A 26,971-nucleotide genomic window follows, 5' to 3' on the forward strand; every position below is an offset into this window, starting at 1 on the left:
TTCCTAGCAAAATATGCTATAAGTGTGGTACATGCCAAAAAAAAGGACCATTTTTTCAGAACAAGGAGAATAAAAAATAATTGTTATTTTTTTAATAATAAAAAAAATATCTTTCCAAAATAAAGTTCTGCACCAGCATTTTTTGCAGAGAATTTCCAGCTCTGCTTGTGATGTCAATGTGACATAGAGTGTTACGTCAGGGCACAAGTTCCTGAACTCGGAGACGACTGATATCCTTGTGGAGTATTTTAGAAATGTTTGCTCATGAGAAAAATTTAAAAACACGTTATGAACGTTATCATTACGATAAATCTCTTTGTCCGGCAGTGGACTGATCGTTAAGACACGGTTCCCAGCAGATCACCGAAGTCAAGCATCACTGGCTACAGTCAGTGTGCGGGTGGGTGACCACTTGGATCAGCCTGCGTTGGGACCGAGGGTGTGCGGTATTGGTCCTCGTTAAACTGTTCTGCCCTAAAGTGCTCGACTTCGTGTGCAGGTTGTCGGGCAACCAACGCGGGGGTGCCATCCCCTCTGCAGAGGATCAAAATTGTGATGTCTTCGGATCATCCTCGGGGATGTTTCCCAGACTGTCGCCAATAGCCCATTGTGCAGCTCCAGTGTGACGTAAATGAACAACAACGATAAATCTCTTGGGCATTACTCAATAAATGAACTAAACATATTAAGATCGAAAAACAGATCATAAGCCTATGTCTATTTTTGTGTTAAATAAAATTTTCCAAATTGTTACCTAATTGTATTGTCTGTAATAGTAGCAGCTAAATCCAATTAATTTGTAATATGTGTAACAGTCAATTACATACATAAAATGCCATTGGCATAGCTTTTTAGCATTTTATGCAATTTTTTTTGTAGAATATTTTGATAGATTTAATAAAGAATCTGAAGTCGTATATTTTTTAAAACATTATTAGAAGTAGTTTTTAGTCTTATTTTTTAAGTTCTAAAACTTGTTTTAGTTGATGTTCTGAAAGACACATGGAAAGGAGAAAATTGAAGCGAGATTACTTTATATTGAACCATGAGTTTTTAAATACTGATTTTTTTTCTTTCTTTTATTAGTTATATTCCGGCAAGTCAATTTCATTTTCGAAACACTTAATATTTTAAAAATTGTAATTTTTTTTTGTCTTGTTTCATTTATGTTTTTCTGTTTTAACTAAAGCGAAGCATTTCCAATAGACTTAATCATTTTTAATAGACTTCACTATTGATATTTTTTTCTTGTATGGTAAAACAGATAATTGGTATCATATAAAAAGTGTGATTCTCAACTTTAAAGTCTTCAGAGTTGAGAAAACAAATTTCTGTTTTTATAAAAAAAAAAACTTTTATCATCATTTTTTAAACAGCGTTCCTAATGAACATTATTCTTTTATGGTGATTTTTGTAAAAATATAGCAATATAAAAAGTTAAAACTTTTAACATCAAATCTATTGTTTAAAAAGTAAGAATATTTTTTTTCCTCTGACTTGTAGCTTTTTCATATTCAAAAAAATTTTTATAGATGTTTTTGATGTAGCAATTAAGAGGTTCTCTATTAGACTTTAATCTTCACTTTTTTCATGAAAATACATCAATTGGGAAACTGAATTTAGCTTTAAAATTTTCTTTTAAAAATTAAGATTTTTATTTTTTTCTGTTTCACTTTTGTACATAATTTTTTTTATATAGGCGTTTTTATGATAGAGCTATATTTTAAAAAAAAGTGTTTTTTTCTTGCGTCGGACCTGATTGAAAACGAAGACCAAGACAGTTCAGGATATAATCGGCGGAAGCCCGGTGTAGCTGGCATTTAGGGCAGAGGGGGTAGGTTTTAGTTCCTTCAGAAAATTGGGAGAGGGTTGTGCAGACTCTCTTTTTAAAGGGAAAGGTCAAAGAAACTTCAGGTTTAAGTGTTTCTGACAGATATTATCTCTTTGTCATGTTTTATGGATATTTTTAAATATCATTTAGATTAGATCTAGATTAAATATCATTTTTTGTAATAAGAGTGAGAGGATATTTTTATTTTTTAAAAAACTTTAGTTTATTATTATTTTTTTTAATAGCTGTTAGTCAGTTCTTTTCATCTTAAATATTTCAAATTATCTTAATGTCTAATTATTTTTAACGATTCTATTATAAATAATTTCCCTTTTCCCCATACCAATAATAGAGCTAAGTTTTGATTATTTTTGAATGACTAAACTTATTTTTATACAAAAAATATAAATTTATTAATGATTTTTTTGAAAAAAATTTTGCTATTCTGCCATTGAATTTTTGGTATCCAGCCGATTTTTTGGCCAAATATTCCACTTTGGCTAAATCACTATTTATAAAAAAGGTTAACACATCTTAAGAATAATTGCTAACAAACAATAGGTAGAGAGGTAAATTAGAACTCTCTTACAAATTTACATCTTTAAAACAAAAACAGTTTTTACAAAACTTACTATATTTTAAAAAGTTAAATATTGAAAAACATTTAACTATTGTCTCTTAAATAGTGAAACAATTTGATTTAGAATAAATTTAATTCAGTGCAATGGAAAGAAAAGCTTGTTGGAATGATCCTGGGCTGAAGTGCCAAGAAAAATATATATATAATTTGTTCAAATTCATAATTAGGAAGTTTTTTAAAACTTTAACTGCTAAATTTGAAAATGTGAATACTGAATTTCGTTCAGTATTAAATCAATGTATTTTGACTACCGGTGACAATTGCTAAACTGCTAGATTTGAAGGGGGGAAGAATATTTAAAACATATCAAACTAATTTGCACAACTAGAGTTATTAGCATATTAAACCTTTAATTCATTCTATGCCTGATACAAATTGTTTAAACATAAATGCTGTGATGAGACAAATTTTCAAATTATACACCTCTACTTCATATTTAACAAAACATCACTTTATTCGAAATACGAGATAAATCTGGCACATTAACACTGGATCCATGCTTTTAACTTCATTAGTTTTTAGTTTTATTTACATTGTTTAAAGATGAAGCTTCACGCCGCAGATCTCGAATAACTGAAGCCAGTGCTTCAGGGTTTGCACCATCTTCACATAGTCTAACACATATAGCGAGAGTCTCAGCATCTAAGCCTGTATTCATTAAATTTGCCATTTCTTGTAACTGGCCAAATATTTCTTGAGCTTCTAAAACACTGCGCGAACGATCAGAATCTGCCATGATCAGAAACCACTTTAAGTACGATTAAAAATAATATTTCTTCAATTTAAGCAATAAATCGGAATTTTATTCAACCACTGCTGTCGTTAAGAGACATTTAAATTCAGTAAAATGATCAATTCATTAAAAATTTGAAAGCTGATTTAGGAGTACTGATGAAAACATTATACTATATAAAAATTTATGCTTATAGCTTACACCTATGCATTTTCACTTCAGTTAATGATTCTTGGCACTGTTGCTTTCTGAATCGTACTCTTGTTTATAACCGTCGTTATACTTTCAGTAAATAAATGTAAATAAACAAATGTGACCTGCTCCGATTACATTTCAATGAATTTTATTTTATTTACTGAACATTAACTTCATATGATGTCATATTGCGCTGCATTTGGATGCAATAACGCTAAAATTAAACCCAACTGCAAAGAAAAATCGTTTTTTGCGTTTCCAGTTCATAATAAAGTGCAATTACTATTGTGGTTACTCAATGTCAGGCGTGCTAATTTCGTTCCAACCAAATATACTGTTCTGTGTTCTGACCATTTTGAAGAAGAATGTTTTAAGCATAAAAATTTTACAAAGAGAAGATTACTAAAGAAGGGAGCTATTCCTACAAAATTTATCTTTACAAAGAGCAAGGACTGAAAGCACGAAGACCAGTGCAGTAAGTATCAGTATCTGGGAAACAATTTTATTATCAAATAATTTGAATCGAGATAAAAATTTTCAATAGGAAGATATATATGTATCTAGCTGATACGTATACTGACTAGTCTACAATCGCTATGGCGCCAACGGGGTTTTAAACGTGCTAAAATTAATAATATGCATATTATTAGACTACGAGTTAGTCAGTTCTGGGATGTTTTTTTTTTCTAGTGTCTCGCGGGCCACTGCTTCAACAAAAGTAGGCCTTTATTTTTGTGTAGGTACCAGTACGGAAATCTTGCCTTTCCTATTCATTATTTCGTGTTTTCAAGAGAAAATCTTGAACTGTGGTAGAGCCAAGTCTTGGCAACTTCTGAACGGCAATCCAATAGAGACTAAAAATAAAAACATGACAGAAGAGGATCAATTCATAGGGTATAACTCTTAATCACTTCTAGAAAAACCTCTGCACAGTTTATAAAAAATTTATTTGGCAATTGTTGTTGGCGGAACAGTTTACGATATTGATTGTTAATTGAAGTTATCGAAGAAGTTAATTAAAGAATCGATTGTTGATTGTTATTATATAAACATGTATATATCACCTAATGAAAATAAACCATAATACTTTTTTAAAATGTAGTCTTCACTACTGAATTTTATAAAATGTACTCCAATTTTTTTTCCTATTTCGGAAAAGTGTTTAAAATATTTAAAGTGCCCTTCTTTTTAAAATGGCTATTGCTACCTAGATAATTATCGATTGCATTGCAAGGAACAATATAAATATTTACAGTAAATCAGTAATAAGTTGAAGAAAGGAAGTTATAATAGATCGCTATGTCCCTAAAAATATATTAAATAATCGAATTGTGTATAACAATTGATCATCATCAAAATAATAATATCCTCATAAAATGTCAATCTAATATTGAATTTATCCAGCATAAAAGTTTAGCAACGTAATCCAATATTAATCTGTTATGCAGTGAGCAATCAAATCTTTGTTTTATTATCATTAATTTTGAATCAATAGAGGGTTATTTTCATTTAATATACAAGATGTTCATTGAAAATTCTATTTGAAAATATATGTTTTAAGTGCAGAAGACCAGCGGGACTAAATTTCATCTAAGATGGATTATATCTCTAGGTCAATCTTTTCATACATTGCCATTCATACATTTTACATCGAGCTGTGATGGCTCAGGGGATAGAGCGTTCGCCTTCCAATGAGGTAAACCGGGTTCAAATCCCAGACATGGCTAGTCGATACGAATTCTGCATCCGACTTGCACCGACCGCAGTGCTGACGTGAAATATCCTCAGTGGTAGATGGATCATGGGTTAGATTAATAACCCTGGGAAGTTTCCGTGGTTTTCCTCTCCATGTAACGCAAATGCGGGTTAGTTCCATCCATAAGTCCTATACGAAGGCAAATTTCTCTCATTAGTTGATCCAGGAGTTCCCTTGTCTTCTGGATTGAGTTCAAAATTACATGGCTACGAAGTTGAACATTAGTAGTCGTAAACCCCAAAACATTGGGTCGGCTGTTCAACGACGGTTATAATATATAAAATAAAATGCATACTACATTTACTTGGAAAGAATTTTTTACAAAAATATTTGTTGTTTTTATCTTTGATTCAATTACTATATTCTCTATTTGACTAAATCATAATACTGTGTTTCAGATTTTAATCGTGTTTCAAGTGCAGAAGATCAGCAGGACAAAATTTCATGGAAGGTTGATTGTATTTCAAGTTCATTCTTTTTATGCATTTCATCTTTTTACCCAGCATCAGAAGGTTCAGATTCTTCTGAATCTCTTGGTGAAGTATAACATAAAGATCGAAGAAACCATGCGTTATTGAATACAATATGAAATGTTTCAGAATAAATTGCCAGCTAATGGCACAACAGAGAAAATGTTTTATGAAACGTACAAACAGATGTTGTATTTCTAAAAGATGGAAGAGGAAGACATGGAAAGTAAAAACAGCTGATGAAATAAAACAAAGATTTAGAAACTACATACCACAACATCCTGCACACCAATAGTAACTAAATCTTCCTCTATTTCTTTCTAATACGTATAGATTGTATAAAAATCAATGATATAATGCAGGGTTTAAACTACAATTTTGAGACTTGTAAGCTGTAAAATGTTTATAGATAATTTGTATATTTTAGTGTATATATTGATTTATTAGATAGTGTGTTACACACTGTATATTTTTTGATAAGGAAAATAATATTTGAATTGACACACCATTATTGTACAAAGCCTTTATTAACTGGTCAATTTAAAAAAGTTTTAGTTTAAAAGCATTTTTGTAATAAAATTACTGTTGAATGTATTCAAAGTGTGACTTCTTATTGTACTATACAAATGAAATTCATAAACTAGTTATGTAACTGTGTTTGTTATTTTCAACTGATATTGTTGTTGCAAAATTGTTTAAATTTAAGATTTTTCACAAAAACGTTTGACAGATACTAATAAGTAATGAGTTTATTTTATTAAAATGTAAAAAATAAGGTTTTTTTTAAAAAATTCTTTCAGCATAAGTTAAGGTTTTTACTAATATAGGCATTACAGCAAAAAAAAAGGTATTTACAATTATTCTTATTCTATTTAAAAATGAAAATTTTACATATTATATTGGAATCTTTCAATCATTAGCCAGGACCTAAGACTAACCGTCTCACAAAGGCCAGAGTAACCTCATTTTTGGATTATTCAATTATTTTGATAAAAATTTAATACAATTCATGTGTTAGACTATCGTAGTCCATTGCACTGAGAGACATAGTGGCTCAAGAGATGGAGCGCTTTACTCCTGAAGAGGTGACCTGGGTATAAATCCCAGCTATGGCTGGCCGATAAAAATTCCGCATCCGGCTCAAACTGATCACTGTGCTGGAGTGAAATATCCTCAGTGGTTGGCAAACCGCGGGTTAGAGCCCCCTTGTCGTCCGGGTAATTGTGGGAGTTTTTTGTTGTTGGTTTCTTTTCATGTTGGGTTACATCTCTCCAAAGACAAATATATCCCAATACTTGATCCAGAAGTTCCCTTGTCTTCTAGATTGGGGGCAAAATTAAAAGGCAATGGAGTTAAACATTGGTAGTCATTAATTAAAAATTGGATCAGCTGTTCAACAGGGGAAAAAATATTTTACACAAGAATCTGTTAATGAAATGACACTTCAAATAACCAAAACAATCTTTATATCATATTTGAAAGATAAAAAAAACATTAGATTTAAAAAACGCAACAAAAACTTTAATTTTGTTTTTATGACCTTTGAGGACCAAACTATTTATTTTAACTCATAATCAGCCTTCTTAAGAACATTGAGGTAGCTTCATTTTATTAAGCCTAGCAGGTATTATTACTTTTTTGTTCTCATCTCACAGGTAAACAATATCAATAATGTCTTTCCTATCAGGCTTGATTTTAGGTTGATTAATGTATCATCAAAAAAAATAAATAAATAAAAATAATTATGACGCTTTGGTTACAGGATACTGAAAGTGATACTATTTTGATACTTACCTTATTTTTGTCAAGTAACTCAATTTGTTCATAATGGACAGTATGGAAGCAATTAATTTACGAAATCTGTTTACCCTAATTAAAATGGAATACAGTGAACTCTCGCTACTGCAATATCCGATACAACAATAACTCCCTCTATTACGATAATGTTTCGTGTTTCCTTTCATATGAATTAATGTTATTCTCTTCTTAATATTACAATATTTTCTTAAGAAATAAACCCCTGTAAAACTTTTTTTTTCCTCCAAAATTCAACCTTATTTTCTTCATTTCTTAATGGTTTTCAAATAATATAAAAAGACTCTTATCTTTTGCCATTTTTCCACTTTTTTGACAAGAAAAGACTCACTGTGTGTGGACCACTTAGAATTGCCTCCATTATCTCTTAAGAAGTCCCAGACTCCTATATGCATGAGTCACAAACACATTAACACCTGAAAGAGAATTTTTTCGGTAGAGCACCATTCACAAACGAAAATCATTTTCCTACTTCGAACTCAATGCATACTTTGTTGGTTGACTTAACAGTCAGAATCATGAATAAACAAACAAAATTATCGGATTATTTTCAATAAAAACAGTTTTCAGGTATGTTTGCGATCGTATTTTATTTCGATTGTTTTTAATGTTAAACCATATCTGCAAGTTAATATATACATTTATAGTTAAAACATAGATAGCATTAAAATTTTAAAAAAATCTTATTGTGTCCCTAAAGTATGTAGGCCAGGGGTGGCGAACCTTTATACACCAACGTGCCATTTTTACTAAAATATTGCTTAATGATATCGTAGACGTGCCGTCAAATAGTTTTAAGTTCGTGATTATTGGTAAAATAATAATACTAAATACTATCAACTTAAAACTCTTTATTTACATTGGAAGAAAAATACATATTGCAATGTTTCAGTTATAAATACATTTACATTTTGCAATGTCTCAGGTATAATTCAACTTAAAGTAACATCAGTGTGACTTCTGTTGCTGCAGATTAGACGACAAATAACTTATATTAGGTTGTAAGATGTTAGTTTTAGCAAGACTGCTAATTTTTTTTGCTAGTTACTTATTGTTAACTTGTTTTTTATGGTTATTAATTGTTTTTTAGCATTAATTGTTAATTTTTTTATTAATAATTATTTATTATTTTGTTTGTTTTTGTTAATTTTAATTTAATTGTTACATATGCTTCATAGTGTAATAACATTTGTGTAATAACAATTCATAGTTCAATAACAATTGCGATCGGTTGCGTGCCCAAAATATTGTGTCACGTGCCATTGGTTCGCCATCCCTGATGTAGGCCTTCGATATAGCAATAGATCCCTCTACAACAACATATTCATTTGGTCCCCAAAATATTGCTGTAGCGAGGTTTTACTGTATTTAAATTCTAAAAATATTTCCAGTACAACATTAATTATAACAGGTCATGAAATTTCAATTCTAAAAGTACTAATCAGACAAAACTTTTTGCTTATCTCTCTTTTCATAAAAAAAAATTTTCCAAAATGTTAACGGATGTAATATGAAGAACTTTTTGGTAACCAAAACCATAAAAATTATATGGACTGAAAAATTTTAACATATTTATTGTAAAGTAATAATATACCTATTTTGAGAAAATTAAAAAAATCAACACAAAAATATGGTAAATAATAAAATATTTTCAAAAATTGTAACTAAAAATCATTTATGACTGGTAAATTTTTATATATTTTTCCCCATAAAAACCATTACCCATAGTTAAATTTCAATTTGAATTTAATAAAAACATGCATTTAACAGTACTTGTACTAAAAGTTATTTAAATTAAGTTAACATTTTCAACTATGTCATACAGAAAAAGTTTCACGAAGAAAAAAATGGTTCATAAACAGATAAAGGTCTGTTAGAATAAATTTACAATAGTGGTAAAGATAATGTTCGAATTTTGACTTCCTGTAATGTTTATAGAGGGAGAAGAGCCTTGCGGTTCCATTATAAAAAAAGCTCGCTTTGATGTGGCTTAAGCTTACCACATTGCACTACTGACCGAACACTTGTTATTTTCGTTAAAGACAGCTGGCAGAAAAGCTCTTTTCCATAGATTGCAACGAGGACAGTATTTTTATTACCGTTTTTCCTGAAGTTGAACTTGTGAAGGTACCGCTAAACGACAGTAAATTTACCCTGGTAGAGTACTGTGAATAAATAGTGCAAAAAATAAATAAAAAGAGAAAGCTCCTCTCCAACCCAATAGTGGTTGGAAGGAGGTAAATAGAAAAAACGCAATTGAAAAACCTCTGCTGCTGTGCCCGTAAATATTCATTTTTCTTTTGTGCACAAGGACCGCATCAAACCTTGGGAGACCGGTCTATATTATGTCTACTGAAGCTGGCCTTCCCCTATGTATATTCTTTGGTAAGAAGTCCCCTTAGAATTTGCATCGACATTGTGCATATATTAAGGGGATTTTTAAAAAGTTTTTTTACTCCCTAAAAAGGTACCATTTGAGATGAAATAAATATTTGGAAAGTTTCAACTCAGTAAAACAATATTTGAACCTCGTCTCAGATTGTCAAAATTTGAAGAAAATAAATAAATAAATAAAATCTCAAAAAACTGCAAATTTTTTTGCAATAAAATACAAACCTTTGGTTGTAGAAACACAAATCTTTACTAGTTTTATAGATAGTACTTTTAACTTCACCTTTTATAGCTAAACCTTATTAGTAAAGCAAATAGATTAAAAGCTACCAGTGAAATAAATTTTTTAATTGTGGAAAAAATGTGTACTTTTTGCTAATAATGGCAAAAGTAAAATAGATATTAAAAACTTTATTATTATTAAGATCCTCATTTTCAAATCCATGAATGGAAAATTTTTTAGTACAGTAGGGAACCGATTATCCGGAACGATCGGGACCAGCGCTATTCCGGATAACTGATTTTTCTGAATCGCTACAAAAAGTAGTTTTTTTTATTGTTAAACCCAACTAAAAAAAAATATTAGGAAATAATCTTAAAAAGAAGAAAAAACGATGAAGTAATACAGTAATGATTATTTCAAATGATGGTATGGTTAACATCTTTCAAAAAAGAAAGAAAAATCCTAAAATCTTAGGAGGAAAAAAAAATTTTTTTTTAAATGGCGGGAAATTTTATCGAATTTCGTTCTGGTTTTTTGTCACATTAAAAAAAAAAAAAAACTAACATCAGCCTTAACATTTCCTCATACCACTATGTAATTAAAATTAGTAATATATAATAAAAATTGAATTCAAGATTTTCTTAATCAAATAATTTTAAAATAGAGTTATCAATAATCTCGAAATGAAGTAATTTTCATGGATGTAATCTAATTGTTGATTTTCATCTATGATTTTGAAATTTAGATGACTCGATAATTGTGAAATTACAACTTACCCATGTGATTTATTAATGCAGTTCCTAAAAATAGTAAGTAAACGTATGACCCTTGAATTTATTCATATAATTTGATAATAAAAAAATTAATTCTTTACAATAGAATATCCACAGTACAGTAAATACTGTGGGTCCCGTAATGTGTCTGAATTATGTATGTAAAATTAGTTGATGTTCTCCACTAAATTGGAACTATCAAATTTTGAAGATATAATTAAAAATAAGGAATATTCAGACAAAATATTTTTTAGCAGAACTACGAACCCTGTGTATATAATAGGTCCTATTTTTTACTAATAAATTTAGAATTAGTAAGACTTAAAAATTTTTTAACAAAATTGGTGGATGGCTAAGTTGAAAAGGTTGGGGACTAATAATGGTATCTGCTTGTTTGATAACAAATTTCCTTCTCATTTATAATTATAAATGTTAAATATATTGATTTAGACTTCAATTTGAACAACTTAAGTTAACATATCAAATATTTTAAATATATTTCAACTAATTATTAAATATATTTTCAAATAATAACTTATTTTTTTCAACTAAGATTTATAATTAAATTACCTACCAATAAAAACTATTACACCTTTATAGTAACTAATTTAATTAATCTCTATGGATTTTAAGATCACATGTGTGATTCATAATATTGAATTTTAAGAAAGTGAAAATACAAATCGCGATAGCGGATTTTTTAATTATGTAAATATGAATGATTTTTCGATCGTGTGAATATGAACACAGATGTGATATTAAAATATTGTGAATATGAAGTTTGAAATATTATGAATGTCGAAAATCCGAAATAATCAAATTGGCAGAAGAATAACATTTAACAATGAAAGTTTGAATTTTAGATGGAACTTTTGCCAAATTATAGGTTTTAATTCGTGGAAGTACACGAATTCAAAACAATATATTTATATATATACCATACGCTGAGCCCTGCTATTACTCTTTAGATCAGGAAAAATTGATACGAAAAACCCAGAATGCAATCACCACTTTTATAAGTCACGAATAAATAGGAATGTATGAAATGCTTTCTGTAATAGAGTTATAAGCAGAGTTAAATCAAACCATTCCTTAGAGCTGTTTTCAAATAAGTAGTTACAACCTTCTTGAATTTTTGCTTGATATGAACACCACACTCAGAAAAATCTTATTTCTTACGTGATACATTTTTAAAACAAACTAAATTAATTTCACCACTCAATTCATATAATTTCACAAACTTTATTATTTAAAATAAGCCAAAATTTACAATGTACATTTGATTTCCATCAACTTAAAAGATACAAAAACTAAAATAATTTATTAAATCAATTTTAAAATCTGTCTTTATGATCCCATAACTGATTTTAAAAAAGAAATTGTCATTTCAAATATTCAGTAGACATTTCTTTTGCAGTATTTTACAATCTTCAAAATGCATACACAAAAAATATTCTGAAATTTCCCTAAAATTCTTTTCAGTTTTCATAGAAATGATATGCGAGATATATATCTTCTTGTCAAATTATCATTTTAAAAAAATATTTCAAAGAAAAACAATTCAAACTTAACTGATTTACAAAACATCTAATATTGTCGAAAATTATGAAAAAATTTATTGAAAGAAAATGTGATAAGCTAATTATTAACAATAAAATAAAAATTAAGCCACCTAAATTACAACATTGGTACTTGATAAACATGCAAGAAGTGGTATTAAAGACTTTTGCTGCATACAAAATAATAGCAATCATTTTCAGCCTACATACAAGCGAGACTATAATTTTGAATTTAACTTACTTCCACAATAACCTTATCCTTTTATATACAAAATTTTGTCTTTCAACCTAATATCTCACTAGCCTAAAATATTACAAATTGTTAAAATAATCAGCAGTTCATAACCAAAGCAAGAACAATAAGATTTGTGAAACTAATTTCACTTAAATACTTCGCTAATAAAATTTAAGCTCTGTAGCAAATACAAATCCCTTGATATTAACATATTTAGAAACAAAAGCAAATACCACACTATAAAACTATGAGTTGACTCACATACAGTTGAGATTCAACATTTGTTAATATTTACAAACATATAAAAAAATGTCTTTCTTTTCGTACTATCAACCTGCTATATACAAAAACTGATTTTATATCAATTAAACAGTACACAGTCTACTTAATTATCAATTTGGTTATCTAGACGAAAACCGTGAAAGAGTGATTGATTTAAACACATTAAGTATATGCTGAAAGTTAGCTTGTTGCTATCTTCCAATAATCGCCAGTTTTTTTTTCCCCTCCAGACTTTAAAACCCATATTAACAGGTCAGAAAAATTCAAATGAGTTATGTCAACATATTATACACTGCATGAGCATTTATTTAACATTAACTAATTATTTATGTTGAAAATGAACATGACAAGACTGTTTTCACACTGCAGCTAATAATTGCAGTTTCTGTTTGAATTGAGCATATTACCATTGAACAATACTACATTGCGAAACTAAATTAAGTCATTACTATTCCAGTTGAATACATCTAATTTTAGCGAAAACTTGCGTTCTTTAGCTGCAACGTTAGTTTTTTTCTTTACAAAAGAATACAAGACGATAATACTTATTTGGAGAATTAATTTGTCCATTCTGTCTCCATAGCGGAATAAATTGCAATCAAAACAGAAATTGCTCCCAAATAAGTTACAGATGAATATATTTAGTTCTGTGTGAAAACATGTGGTTTTTAGCTAAGAGAAATATTTCTAAAAATTTAATATCTAATGCTGCCACATTCTGTAGAGTACATTGTTGAACCACCATCTGTCTCGAAACGACATTTATTTCTGTAGCCCACTTAATAGCTGTTAAATTAAACTAAATAATTACTGCTTCTTCTATATGTTATCTTTGTCCCATATTGAGTCTTGGAAAACATTGTATTAGCTACAGGTAATTAAAATTTCCAGAAGCTCAATGCCTGCTAAGCTGTCTTATTCAAGTGAAGGGCAAGACGCTTAATAACAGCAATTTAGTTATTCCAATAGTACACTTAAATAATGAATGACTAAATAAATCACTCAAATCCAAGCGATATTTAACAGTTCTGAACACACATAGCTTTAGTTACAGATTATTAAAATTTCTGGTAGCTCAATCTCCGCAACTCTCAAAAAATTTGGGTGGCTGTATTTTTCAGATATGCTTCCTGCTGACTTTCCTGCCACATCACGCGCTTTGTTAAATAAACTATTAATAGCTGGCTTCAAATCCTCGAGCGTATACCCCGTCATGTTGAGCTCGTCGATCCACATGATGTAGCCCAAAATATATCGAGCGAGACAATAAGCTGCAACACCGAGGAGGCTTGGTAAAAAGGAAAGGAATGGTTCGTTATCTATGAGAGCAAGCTCACACAAATATTGACCAAGGTAGAGCAACTTCTTTGGAGATCTTGTCAAACTATATACCAAACTCATAAAGGAAAGTGCTGTTGGACCCCCTACATAGAAATGTAACCTATCCATGATTATTTGCTCCATACGAAGTATGTGTTTCTTGGTGTAAGTGTTATCCGTAATCCAAGCATACATTTTCAATTCCTGTGCATTAACTTCTTCGTATTTGGCTGTGATAAATAAACAAGCGATTCCAACTAGTTGAAGTTTACCTTTGGTAACAGTTGTACAGGACAAAAATCTATCTGTTAACGAGACAGCAAGATGTACAGCTTCACTGGAAAATTCAAACTGTATGCCAACATCTACAAGCCAGTCAACCAAGATGGCTCGCATATTTGAGTTTATGTCCATTTGTAGACTCATGTACTTTGAATTTGGTTTGTATTTCTGCTCAATTCTTCTTAGGTGCATAAAATTGTCATCTTTGTAGGGAGAATCGTGACACAGGTAGTCTATGGCTTCGTTTTCTCGAATACCTTCAAACAGCGGAGGGGGAGGAGGTGGAAAATTTTCAATATCCAAGTTTTCATTATTATCTTCGTCAAACAAACGGAAAGCTGGTTTTTCCGGTTGTTTTTCTTCTTTCACTTTCACATTATAGCTTTCATCATTGTCAGAGAAAATTGAAAATGATTGCACCGGGTTCGCTTTTAAGACATTAGGTTCATATGTACTGAAATACTGATTTGTTTGGAGTTCATCTTTCGCACGCGGCAATTTTTGGTTTCCATTTATAAGCGACAAAGGAGCCCTTTCTTTAGGACGCAATCCTTTTTCCATTTGTCCTTGTTTATATGACGTGTAAAAAGCCATTTTAAGTTAATAATCTTTCACAACGTAATTAGGCACTTCAAATTAAGTCTTTTACATCCAAGTTACAAATACTTCTGAATTTATTCTTACAGCGTAGGTAGGGGTGAGATAACAAATGATGATACAGAATTTTTAAAAGAAGTGAATAAAATACTTAACGCATAAAAAAATTCATATACTTCAGACACTTCAAACTCCCGCTTGCTTTAGCATTGGCGCTATTTTTACTAGTTTTTTCTTTTTTAAGATATTCGCAGTTAACAGTGAAGATTTTAAAACCAACTGAAATATTGCAAATTTTGATTGGTGCATTTTGATCACATGATCATAAATATCTACCAAAAGTATAACCTGCAATGAATTTTTATAATTAAAATGTAAATATTGTGAGTGGTAAATGTTCCTTAAAATTCTCTAATGAGACACAATATAAAACCCTTTAAAAAATAAATAATATTTTATACTTAAGTACGAACTGAAGTGAGTTACCCGGAATCACGTTGATTTTTGTTAGTAAACAGATATTTGTAAACATAAGAGAGACAACGGGCAAAACAGAATTTGAAACCGAACTAAATCTGAATTTGAACCAAAATTAGCCTACAATTTATAAACTTATTCAAAAAACACAGAGCTTTGGCAATTGTTTGTCCGACATAATATAACTTGCACTTAATTATCTTTCTCACGACCAACCTAGAGATAACCACTTCATCAATCTCGTGATCTAAATTGTGATAATTTTTTTCTTTTTACACATTTTATCTCACATCATAAATGGAATAACCAAACCTAATTCTCTCAGAAAAAATTATTATTTTTGAAAAACTAGTAACAATAGATGTATGCTATGTTTCAAAAAACTCTATTCATTATTTTACCTATACTTCTTAAATTCAGTTGCATAGAAGCAATTGAGAGCATTGATTTTGTAAAAAATGACCAAAATACGAATGGATTAGTGCCTATTGTTTTGTGGCATGGTATGGGTGATAGCTGCTGTAATCCCATGAGCATGGGCAGCATACAGAAATTCCTTCAGCAAAGCATCGCTGGTGTCTATGTGAAATCGTTAGAAATAGGTTCTAATGAACTTACAGATATGGAAAATAGCTATTTAATGAGTGTTAATGATCAAGTTGCTATGGCATGTCGAATCATTGCAAATGACAGCAGTTTGAAAGATGGCTACAATGCTATTGGCTTTTCCCAAGGAGGTCAGTTTTTGAGAGCTGTAGCACAGCGTTGTCCCAATCCCCCAATGAAAAATCTTATTTCATTTGGTGGTCAACACCAAGGAGTATATGGATTTCCTAGGTGTCCTGGAGAGAGCGCTAAATTCTGTGACTATGTCCGCAGGATATTAAATGAAGGAGCCTATGTGGATTGGATTCAGCGACATTTGGCTCAGGCTCAATATTGGCATGATCCCCTGCAAGAGGCTAAATATAAAGCTAAAAGTTTGTTTCTAGCAGAAATCAATAATGAAAATGTGAAAAATGAAACCTACAAAAACAACCTGAAAAAGCTTGAGAATATTGTACTTGTTATGTTTACTGAAGATAAAATGGTAGATCCCAAAGAATCGGAGTGGTTTGGTTTTTATACACCCGGGCAGTCGAAAGAAATTCTTAGTTTGCAAGACAGTCCATTGTATAAGGAAGATTGGTTGGGTTTGAAAGAGATGGATGGGAAAGGACAATTACACTTTTTGAAAACTGTTGGTGATCATTTGCAAATAGACTTAACATGGTTTAAAACAAATATTATTGAGAAATTTCTTAAATAAAATACATTTTCACGCTTCTTAGCATATGATGCAGCTTAATGTAATTTATAATTAATGTTTTGTTATTATCATTTAAGCTTTTCAAAAGTATTTTTATTGATTTCTTGTTATATTCATATATTTGTAATTTTTATATTCATGTTTTTGTAAATCTGTCAGCTTATACTTTTCTTGTCAAAAAAAAATTTTTATTTTTAAGGTAGTAACATTTATCTTTTCATACATGTATCTTGTATTTTAAAATTTAAAAGAAAATTTTTTATCTACCTCAACGCATTAATAATTCAAATGTACTTCTATAAGATGCATTAGTTTAGCAAGATTATTTTTAAATGTTGCCAAAATCCATAAAATATGATTCAATTTTTTAAAAATTTTGTATTTAATTTTTTGTTTTATTCATTTATTTGAAATTTTTTTATTTATGTTGGAGTAAATCTGTGTAGCTGCCAGCTTGTATTATTAAAGAAGCTTTTTCTTGATACTAGCATATATAAACATGTTTTTATGTATCTTGTTGACTAAATAATAACTCAATGACACTTGTATAATATCTATTCACCTGATAGATCTGCTTTTAATTGATAAATAAATTTTTTCTTTGAGAATCATATTTTATTACCGCTTTGTAAACTCTTCTGCAATGGCCATACCAATGTATAGCTATTTAGAAATAAACTGATGAATGTGACGAAAACGTTTTTTGTTCCTTTCCATATTTAAGTAGGTACTCTTTTCACCAATAATATGTCCTTTTAAACTTTGCTCATGAAGCAAAATGATACTTTTACTTTTATGTATCTTTGCTATAATAATATGAGTTTGTTATGTTTTCATTAATGTCTGTAACATTGAAGAATAGTAAATGTTTAATAATAATTAGTTATAAGTTGAAAAGTGTATGTCTAATGATAGTATTTAAGATCAAATGCTAAAAAAAATTATATTTTGTGTCTTAATTGTTAACAATTTTGAGCTCAATGTTTTTAATTTTGGAAATAATCATCAAATTAAACACTTTGAAGTAACTGTATGAAAGTAATGACATAAGTTTTTAGTGTGAGCTTTAACTGTAGTTTTTTTAATGAAGTGAGTGCATTGAATTAAAAATAAATTGGGTTCATATAGAACAGAGATAATAGACACTTCCTAAATATTTATTCAATTCTACAGACAAATATTTTGTGCTTAATTAACTTGTTTTAAGGAAAAACCATCTGACACAGATCTCAATACTTTAATTCGAGTTCTGTGTCAGATGCTTCTTCCTGAAAGCAAGTGTTTAATTCATAATTTATGTTCTATTCTAGATTAATAAAATGTTTGTATGCTATTAAAAAACCACATTTCGAAAAATAACAATAAAATTTACTAATTATGATACTTAGTGATGCAATTCTGGCGGTTCATGCTCAGAAATTCTTATAAATGTTCTATAAGTATGCATGATTTTGCTAATCTTAATGATTTGTTAATTTTGATATCCTAAATAAATTTCAATCTTTCAAAGATTGAAAATAATTGATAAAATAATGCAATACATTATTATTATTATTCCACTATTTTTTATTTTACACTTTTTGTTTTCTTAAATATCCTGACCCGTTTTCATCAATGGTTTTTAAATGATTTGATTCAAGTTACATCACTGGATATTTTGACCAGTGGATAATGATAGGTAACTTAATAAATTGCAAATTTTTATTACTTTGTACAAGGTGAGAATAATCTTTTTTAGGGGAGTGCTACAGTAAGAAATATTTTGGCTATTGGACACATTGAATTCATATTTTTTGTCAGATAACATGACACTAATATATTTATTCTGTACTATAATTTGAAAACAAAATACGGTGAATTCTTTCGAGAGAGACCACTTTCCGTTCCACAGTAAAATGGTCGTGGATAGAAATTGGTCGTTCTTAGAGGTTAACTCCATTGATTTCAAAATTGTTAGTGAAAGTTCATGTTTTTATAAAATGATTTTAGTTTTAGTCGGTGTCATTTTCTGGGTGCCGAAATGCCACTTCTGTTGGTGACATGAAAAGACGTAAAGATGAATGAAATATAGCATCTATAAAAAGTATCCCAACTGATATAAATGTGTATAAAAACAAATTTACCAATTATGAATGATAAAGCTATTTTAAATAAATAAACAACTATATTTTTTTGTTTAAGATTGCATTTCTCATAAAAATGAGATAGCTTTAGATGAAAAGAGGTTTGTTTAAGATGCTTGTTTTTATCTAAATTTTTTTTTTTTTTTCCAATTTAACTTTCAATTCAAAAGGTAAATCATTGATAGCATCGTCTTTTGTGCACTCTGACTGCAACATGAGGTTATGTTGTCAAAAAGAGCTCTCAAAATAAAAGCGTCATAAATATTTTGAATACATTTTAATCTACTTATTTGTTTTGTTAAATTTTTCGTTTTTATATTTGTTCGTCTTTCCTTATTTGACTTTTTCCGCATTTGGTGCCGATTTTTGCCCGGTCGCTGGGAGGGGCTTTACTAGTCTCTCCTAAAGACTTTTCTTCAACACAAAGTCTACGGAAAAAAATTCTGTATCTCCCCAAAGTGGTCGTAAATAGAGGTGGTCTTTTTTGGAGGTTTCACTGTGTCTATCTTTCTTTAAAATTCATTTCATTTATATTTATGTGAGTGATTCGTATTATATTTTTAAGTAGTTTATTTATGTCTCAATAGAGATGAAAATAATGAGCTATTGGCAACCACCTGGGGAACACTCCTGAGGATGATCCAAAGTCATGCCATCACAGTTTCTATCCTCTGTAGAAGAGGGCGACTTCTCTATTTACATAGCCCGACAGCCTTTTTGCATTAAAATAATTGCTTCTGGATTTTTATAAATTAGTTTATTTTTTTAAAAGCATTATCAATAATGAATGTTCATTTTAACCTCCTTCATTGCATTAAATGATGAAAGTCATTGTTAAATTAAACTTATGAGCCCAAAATCTCATATTAATTTTCTGTATAAAATATTCAATTTTCATGTTGTTAATTATCTCCTGTATAATATTACCAAATTATTTTGTACAACATGGTAGTTTAGAACTATATACAGGGTGTCTCAGTTAAGCGTTTCAGAACTTCTAAGAGGGGTAGGGGGCATCCTGACGACTCGAAATCATATAGCAATGTGGGGTCGGAAATGCTTTCCTGAGGCGGTGGCGTACACAGAAGCACCATAAAGAAAAGAGACCGTATGTGAAAAATCGCTATAATAATACATTGAAAAAATTATATGGTACATGGGCCAAAGTAAGTGTTCGAAGTTTCTGCCACCTGCTACAATGTACACCTCACATCTCCGGCGGATGGACATTCGAACATTCTGCCATACTCCAGGCATATCTCGCAGGCAGCTACTGCGATTCTTGCAACCAGCATTATCAACAGGGGTGTCATAAACCAGCGTTTTCATATGACTCCAGAAGGCAAGACATGATAGGTCGGGTGACCGAGGAGGCCATATAATTTTTTCAATGTATTATTATAGCGATTTTTCACTTACGGTCTCTTTTCTTTATGGTGCTTCTGTGTACGCCACCGCTTCGGGAAAGCATTTCCGACCCCACATTGCTATATGATTTCGAGTCGTCAGGATGCCCCCTATCCCTCCTAGAAGTTCTGAAACGCTTAACTGAGACACCCTGTATATATAATAAAACCGCCTGATTTAAAAAAATTTTAAACATCAAAAAAATATTCTGAAGAAAATGCTTGCCAGTGGATTATTAGAAATATCCGAGTGTATTTAACCACAATATGGTATACATTTGTTGCAATTTTACGTAAATTGAAGCCATTATAGTTACTGCGATCTTGATATAGTACTAAGTAAAAGTACATTATCGTCCTTCTGAAACTTGATTACGCTATTCTTTGTAGCAATTGGTCGAATAGTTTCTGAGTTAACAAATTTTAAAATTGCCGTATATTTAAAATATAACTTATTGACTGATTTCTTTCGAATTATGTATTTTTTTATAGAAAATTATATTCTTAAAAAATAGCTGTATACTTTACAATTCAAAAACTTTTCGACTTGAAATTATAAGCAATTATTAAAAGTTATTTTTTCGATTGGAATTATCCACAAAAAAACGAATTTTATAATTTTGCGCAAAAATTTTACAATTCGTTTAAAAAGTTAAAAATGCAAAAAGTATAATTAACATTAAACGGCCATCCAAACTGTCGACCAAGCTATTCGAACCATATTTCCGTTTTAGACTATATTAAGTATAATTTAAACCCGTCAAAAAAATTTTTTTTTTATTCAGAGAAAGTTCGTTGTTGTATCTGATTGCACAAATTAATGAGTATATAGCATCTCAAATTAAGAGTAGCATCTCAAAAGATTGAGTCTATGTGAAAATTAGATCTAAAGTTACTCGATGTGTTCCGTTTTTAAATAATTTTTTGTCTTTAACATGAGAGTTAAAGCTAATACTTGTATTGACAATAATTAAAAATTTCTTTCCGAAGACATGGCAAATAGTGTTATTGGTATTTATTCAAAGGTTATACTGTGAAACAATGGCAATCTAATTTTTGATAATTTTCCATTAAAAAAAATGATAAAAAGCGTTATCAAAACGCCTCGTGTTTAATCAGTTTTTGGAAAAGGTAATGGTGTAAATTCCAATTCAAGGAATGAAAACAAATTAAAATCCAATTTTCCTTGATTCCTAAGGATGTATTTGTAAATACTATTCTACCCATTTCAAAACTTCTAAGCAATTATTAGGAAACTATTTTTATAGGAATTATTCTTTCTCACAATTCATATTCATTCATATTTTCATTTCATATTCAATTGGTTGAGTGAAACAGAAAGAAAAAAATCTAATGCTATCGAAATATCTAATATTCGCAAAATATTTTTACAACGAAAATATGATAGGTTGTAATTAATGTTGAAAAAAAGTTTTAAATTACAAAATCAATATTTTTTTTTTTTTGTAGCAAATTTTTTAAGGAAATCGCGTCCAAAATAATGCATCTTTGTATATAATCGTAGAATTCTTAGATATAGGTACTAAATAATAATATCAAATAAGTAAGTAAATTAAATAAATTTCTTTCTTTTTCTTTTGTAACATGAAATGTTTAGGGGAATCGTATCCAAAACAATGTTTATTTGTAATATAATCGTAGATATAAATACATAATAAATACTAAATTATGATAATATTAAATGAGCAAATAAATAAATTTATATCTTTTTCATTGCAACATAAAATTTTCAGGGGAATCGCATCCAAAATAATGTTTATTTGTAATATAATCGTAGAATTCTTAGATTTAGATATAAGTACTTAATAGATAATAAATAATATTAAAGTAAAAGTTTAGGGGTATCGCATCCAAAACAATGTTTTGTAATTTAATTGCAAAATTCCTAGATACAAGTACTTTATAGATACTAAATAATAATATTCAATATGTAAATAAATTAAATAATTACCTAAATAAATAAATTTTTTGTTATTTTTATATTTTTCTTCTTCCATTTTTTTAATATTTTTATCCATTTTGTGCAATCCGGTCTTCATCAAGTTCACATTTTCCAAAGTTTGTTTTAATCTTATAAAATATTTTGGAACACATTCAAATATGCCAAGAATATCTAATACTACAATTAAAATTAATTAGCAATAAAAATGCAGAATATTTGATTTCAAACATAATATTATGACGTCAAAAAAATTAACTATAGAGCCATGTCACTGTTTTCTCGATTCGCTGTAACATTTTAAAAAGCTATTATAATATTAAAATTATTTATAAATACAACTTCACATCATGATTTTTACAATTGTCAATTTTTTTTAAATAATATTCAGGCAGTATCTGTATATTTCTAATATTCAGCAGTATGTTAAATAATAACTTAATAATATGTTTTAAATATGTTTAAAAAAATATTTTCATAAATAGAAATTTAGCATATACAATCGTAAAATTATTTAAATAAAATTTCAAATTTTTATTAACAATAATAGCATATTTTACGCTAAAGGAAGAAAATATATGAATAGATTGTTCATTTAAAATTCTAATAACATATTTTGAAAATAAATTTTCTGTTCAGTGGTAAATTAAGCATTCATAAATAGAAAATTTGGATATTTTATACAGTATTAATACTAATCATCAATAAAACGATTAAAAGATTCTTATATAACTTTTGTACAAATTGTAAGGTGACCGAAAATTATTAAAACGATTTTTTTGCGTAGATGAAACTTGAAAATTAGGAATGGAATTAAATTGAAAATGAAGGAGAACTTCCTCATAGCATAATCCTCTTATGATTTGTTTAGATCTTGATTTTTTTTCCAACAATGGAAACCTTATTTCCTACTCTAGAATTATCTAAACTCCCTTTTCTCTTGACTTTGATTTTAAATAACTTATGGAGGTAAAATAGAATTCGCCGTCAAGGGTTTCTAACTTGATATAACGTTCTTTTCAGCGTCTAGAGAGCTTGTGACGTCAGAAATTTGGCTCTCCGAAAAGGGAAGTTTGTCTACGATAAGAACTCCCCCCGCCACAAAGTCTGAGGCTGTCTGCTGCGATGGAAAACCGAATAGCGCATTTTAGGGTAGTTCTGTAAATATGTGCGAGTACAAATTTATATTTTTTCTACGCAAGACGCTTATACCTTCTAATTGAAGAAATTAATTTTTCCTCCATCAAATTAACCTCATTATTTTGAAAAAGGATAGAGTTTTCAGGTATCATTTATGAAGTAAAAATAGCTTAGGCATTAATTTTTCAGAAAAATAATTTATTATTGGACTATCTATTTACGAAGACAAAACTTTTGCATTGTCTTCATAAGTTAACTAAATCTTTAAACCCTTAACGATCTTAATATTTTCCAGAAAACGGTCATAAAAGTGCCTATTCTTTTATTCGAGAAAATTATATATACAAAAAAAGTGTATATACAATATATATATGTATTCTTTTTCGATTTTTGGAATTTTTTTGTCTTGCAATTTAAAACTCCATGTGCCATGTAACTCAGATTATGTACACAATATTAAAGTGCAAAGCATTAATATGTATTAAAGTGTAAAGCATAAATGGCTGAGCTTATAGTACGAAATACATATCTCAATTACATATAGTATATGGATAGTTCTGACATTTTGCTTTAAATAAACTATCTCCCAGCTATATTAAAAAATAGTTTGGTGCAGCCATCTAGTGTGTAAAATAAGAAATAAAAAAATTACGGGCACAAGAGATTTAGATATTTAAACCTTTATGGTGCATTTGAATGCTTTAGCCTGGAAATATCACAGGCACGAGAAAGAGAAGACTAAAGCTCGCCCGTAGTTTTGAAGCGAGAGGGAGGAAAGAGGTTAAATTGTGGCCGTTGAGATATTTCGAAAGCGTTTAGGGGGGGGGGAGTGGGAGTTTGTGCATAGCTTATTATTACGTACAAAAAAGAGGAAAGGTATGATATAAGCGATGCTTACTTAAGACGTTAAAACCGTCTTTTTTTCAATTCTATTTATTTCCAAACTCAAAAAGTGTAACAAAAATGGAAAAATGAATTTGGAAAATTTTATATTTATAATTAAAGTTTAATTTGGGTAGGGAAAAAATTGAAAAAAAAAAACTTTTTTCTTGAGTTTGTACGGACTACCAAATAGGACTACTCTGTGATTTCAGAATACTACTTTAGATTACAAAAGAAAAACACAAGAAATTGCGAACTTTTATAAAATATATTAAAACTTAATTTTATGCTAAGTTAAATTATTTATTTAAATTTATTTCTAAAATTAGATGTGCACTATATTAAAAGTCAAAGCAAAATCAAACAACAGGGAGAGGGTATTGGAAATTTCTTACGTATGGTGGAAAGGTTTTTGTAGTTTTCTAATTTACTGAGTCGTTTAAATTTGCATGAAACATGTCTTCGTTAGATTTGCATGACCATTTTTTATTATGCTTTATTTTAGATTAAAAACAACACCATTAACAGTTTTAGACTAAGTATTTTTACTTAAATTGTTTATATGCCATATCAAAGCTTAAATCCGTCCCGCCCTCGTCGGGGATCATACGGTAAAGGATGAGGAAATTAATTTATAGAACACCTTAGTATTTGTATATAGAACATATATATATATATAACTTAGAATTTATATATAGAACACACAGAGCCGGATTATACCTTTCGTAGGCCCTAAGCATAGCCGTTTTTGGGCCCTTCCCTCTTTTCAAAATATATGCTAAAATTTTCTTGCATATTTTTTTAAAATATTTTTATTAATATGGATTTCAATTTACAAATTTTTTTTATCGAACTTTATCTGCAATACCGACATACTGCCGATATTGCAGTTGATATCGATAATACCATTATGATTAGTTCGATCGATAACTATGTAAACACTTCACGTCAACAATACAACAACAAACCAGCAAAGAAAACAGTGAAATTGATAGTGAGATTAATTACAAGAAATATTTATGCTACAAATAGCTTCATAGTTTTCATGATACTACTATGATAACTAAGTGAAGGAAATTAACTTTGTCAAAAGTAAATCTTTTGAAATTATTTATAAATAAATTTGCAAGGTAGGTTAAATGTTTACTAATAGAAAAAAAATGATTTAATACTATTTTAATAAAATGTTAGTCAGGTTTTTTCAAATGAGTCATTTTAGCAATTGACCAATGTTTTTATATATATTTTTCAGGATCATAAATTATAGTCAACAATTGGATTTGCATTCATTGTTTGGTGATATTAATTGTTTGGTGATTATTATTATTTGCGTTCAACAATGAATCAAGATCGTTTGGCATCGCTCGCACTTATATCTATTGAATACGACATTTTGCATAGTTTGAAATTCGACAGCATAATACAAGATTTCGTTGAAGCCAAAAATCGCAAAAAAGTATTATATTAGATCATGAGATTCTGCAAAATAATTTATTACCGAAAAATATTATATTTTTATTTGTATCTCCATAATTTTGTGCAAAATACACTTGTTTTTAAAGCTAAATTATTTTCGTCAAAAATTTTTTTTCTCCCCAGTTTTTCGTAGGCCCCTGAATTTCGTTCGAATTGGACTTAAGTTCGTTACGTACGTACGGGAGTTCGAATCAGGCTGCCAGAGATTCCCTGTGTAGAAAATAATGAGTGGTGGACGTTAATCTGTCGGGTCATTAAGTTCTCCATGTTCCCATATCAAATTATACTTCTAAGGGTACTGGAATGGAGACTAATCATTCGCTGGTATAAATCAAAATTACGATCTGTGGATGAATGGATGGGTGTATGAATGGGTTCGCCCTATACACAGGTGTGACGTATGGGTGTGGCAGAAGTCGAATTCTTTGCCATAGATGGCGCCACTGGGAAACAAGAACAACCGCACCCCCAGGGCTTCAATGGCCTACAATAACAACAATAAGTAAAATGGTTTACTGGATTTTTTTTTAAAGGATTTGAATAGGAAAAGAAGCCTTTTGCAATGTAAAATTTTGTTTTCTTTTCAAGTAAAAAAAATGCTTCAAGTCAAAAATTACGTTTAAATAAATTATTCATTTTTTTTAATCCTGTACTAATATTTTTTGAATTGCTAAAATAGTTCTAGAGATAAAGTGATATATGATATGGGGGGATATAGTGATATGGGTTGAGTGCTTTCTTAGTTTAACTATTTGGATCAGATTTTGGTGGCTATTATTTATAATTTCAATCAAAAGTATCAATCTATCTTAAAACATAGATGTATTTCTCAAGAGAAAGTACAGTAAAAGTCCGTTATAACGAACTACTTTTTTTTCTATTATGGACCACTGTTTTGATTTAAGGCTGTTTTTCAAGGGCTCCGTCACGTAAAATGATGTTTTTTTTTTTTTTTTTTTTTTTTTTTTTTTGAAAAATATGTTTGCAACTACTGTAAGTTTGGAGCAGTTACTTAGGACTGTAGTAATAGATCACGTTTAGCCAATTTTTAGCCAGCGCTGTCTACACTTATTTTGAAAACGGCGCAATATGGAGA

At 29.4% G+C, this 26,971-nt stretch overlaps 3 protein-coding genes and 1 long non-coding RNA gene across 4 annotated transcripts; 2 read left to right on the plus strand and 2 right to left on the minus strand.

Annotated features, from left to right (window-relative positions):
- Positions 1-2,801: 2,801 nt before the first annotated feature.
- Mzt1 (Mitotic spindle organizing protein 1) lies at positions 2,802-3,375 on the minus strand. The gene has a single exon (XM_087153440.1). It carries the CDS (start codon positions 3,205-3,207, stop codon positions 2,983-2,985), a length of 225 nt encoding a protein of 74 aa, XP_087009566.1. The 5' UTR covers positions 3,208-3,375; the 3' UTR covers positions 2,802-2,982.
- A 506-nt stretch (positions 3,376-3,881) lies between these two features.
- LOC122270159 (uncharacterized) lies at positions 3,882-6,277 on the plus strand. The gene is made up of 2 exons (XR_015429783.1): positions 3,882-4,293; positions 5,554-6,277. It is a non-coding gene; the product is annotated as an uncharacterized LOC122270159 (long non-coding RNA).
- A 5,772-nt stretch (positions 6,278-12,049) lies between these two features.
- Positions 12,050-15,099, minus strand: LOC107448094 (cyclin-A1). Its single transcript, XM_016063185.5, has one exon. It carries the CDS (start codon positions 15,097-15,099, stop codon positions 13,948-13,950), a length of 1,152 nt encoding a protein of 383 aa, XP_015918671.2. The 3' UTR covers positions 12,050-13,947.
- An 816-nt stretch (positions 15,100-15,915) lies between these two features.
- Positions 15,916-17,585, plus strand: LOC107448095 (palmitoyl-protein thioesterase 1). The gene has a single exon (XM_016063186.5). It carries the CDS (start codon positions 15,941-15,943, stop codon positions 16,886-16,888), a length of 948 nt encoding a protein of 315 aa, XP_015918672.3. The 5' UTR covers positions 15,916-15,940; the 3' UTR covers positions 16,889-17,585.
- Positions 17,586-26,971: the final 9,386 nt, after the last annotated feature.

Source organism: Parasteatoda tepidariorum, chromosome 10 (genome assembly GCF_982258835.1).
Source record: "Parasteatoda tepidariorum strain Cologne lab strain chromosome 10, Ptep-v5.0, whole genome shotgun sequence".
Taxonomy (NCBI): domain Eukaryota; kingdom Metazoa; phylum Arthropoda; class Arachnida; order Araneae; family Theridiidae; genus Parasteatoda; species Parasteatoda tepidariorum.

What these genes read in the sequence shown, in the direction of transcription:
- Mzt1 (XM_087153440.1), bottom strand. Translation starts at nt 3,207, where the DNA reads ATGGCAGATTCTGATCGTTCGCGCAGTGTTTTAGAAGCTCAAGAAATA.
- LOC107448094 (XM_016063185.5), bottom strand. Translation starts at nt 15,099, where the DNA reads ATGGCTTTTTACACGTCATATAAACAAGGACAAATGGAAAAAGGATTG.
- LOC107448095 (XM_016063186.5), top strand. Translation starts at nt 15,941, where the DNA reads ATGTATGCTATGTTTCAAAAAACTCTATTCATTATTTTACCTATACTT.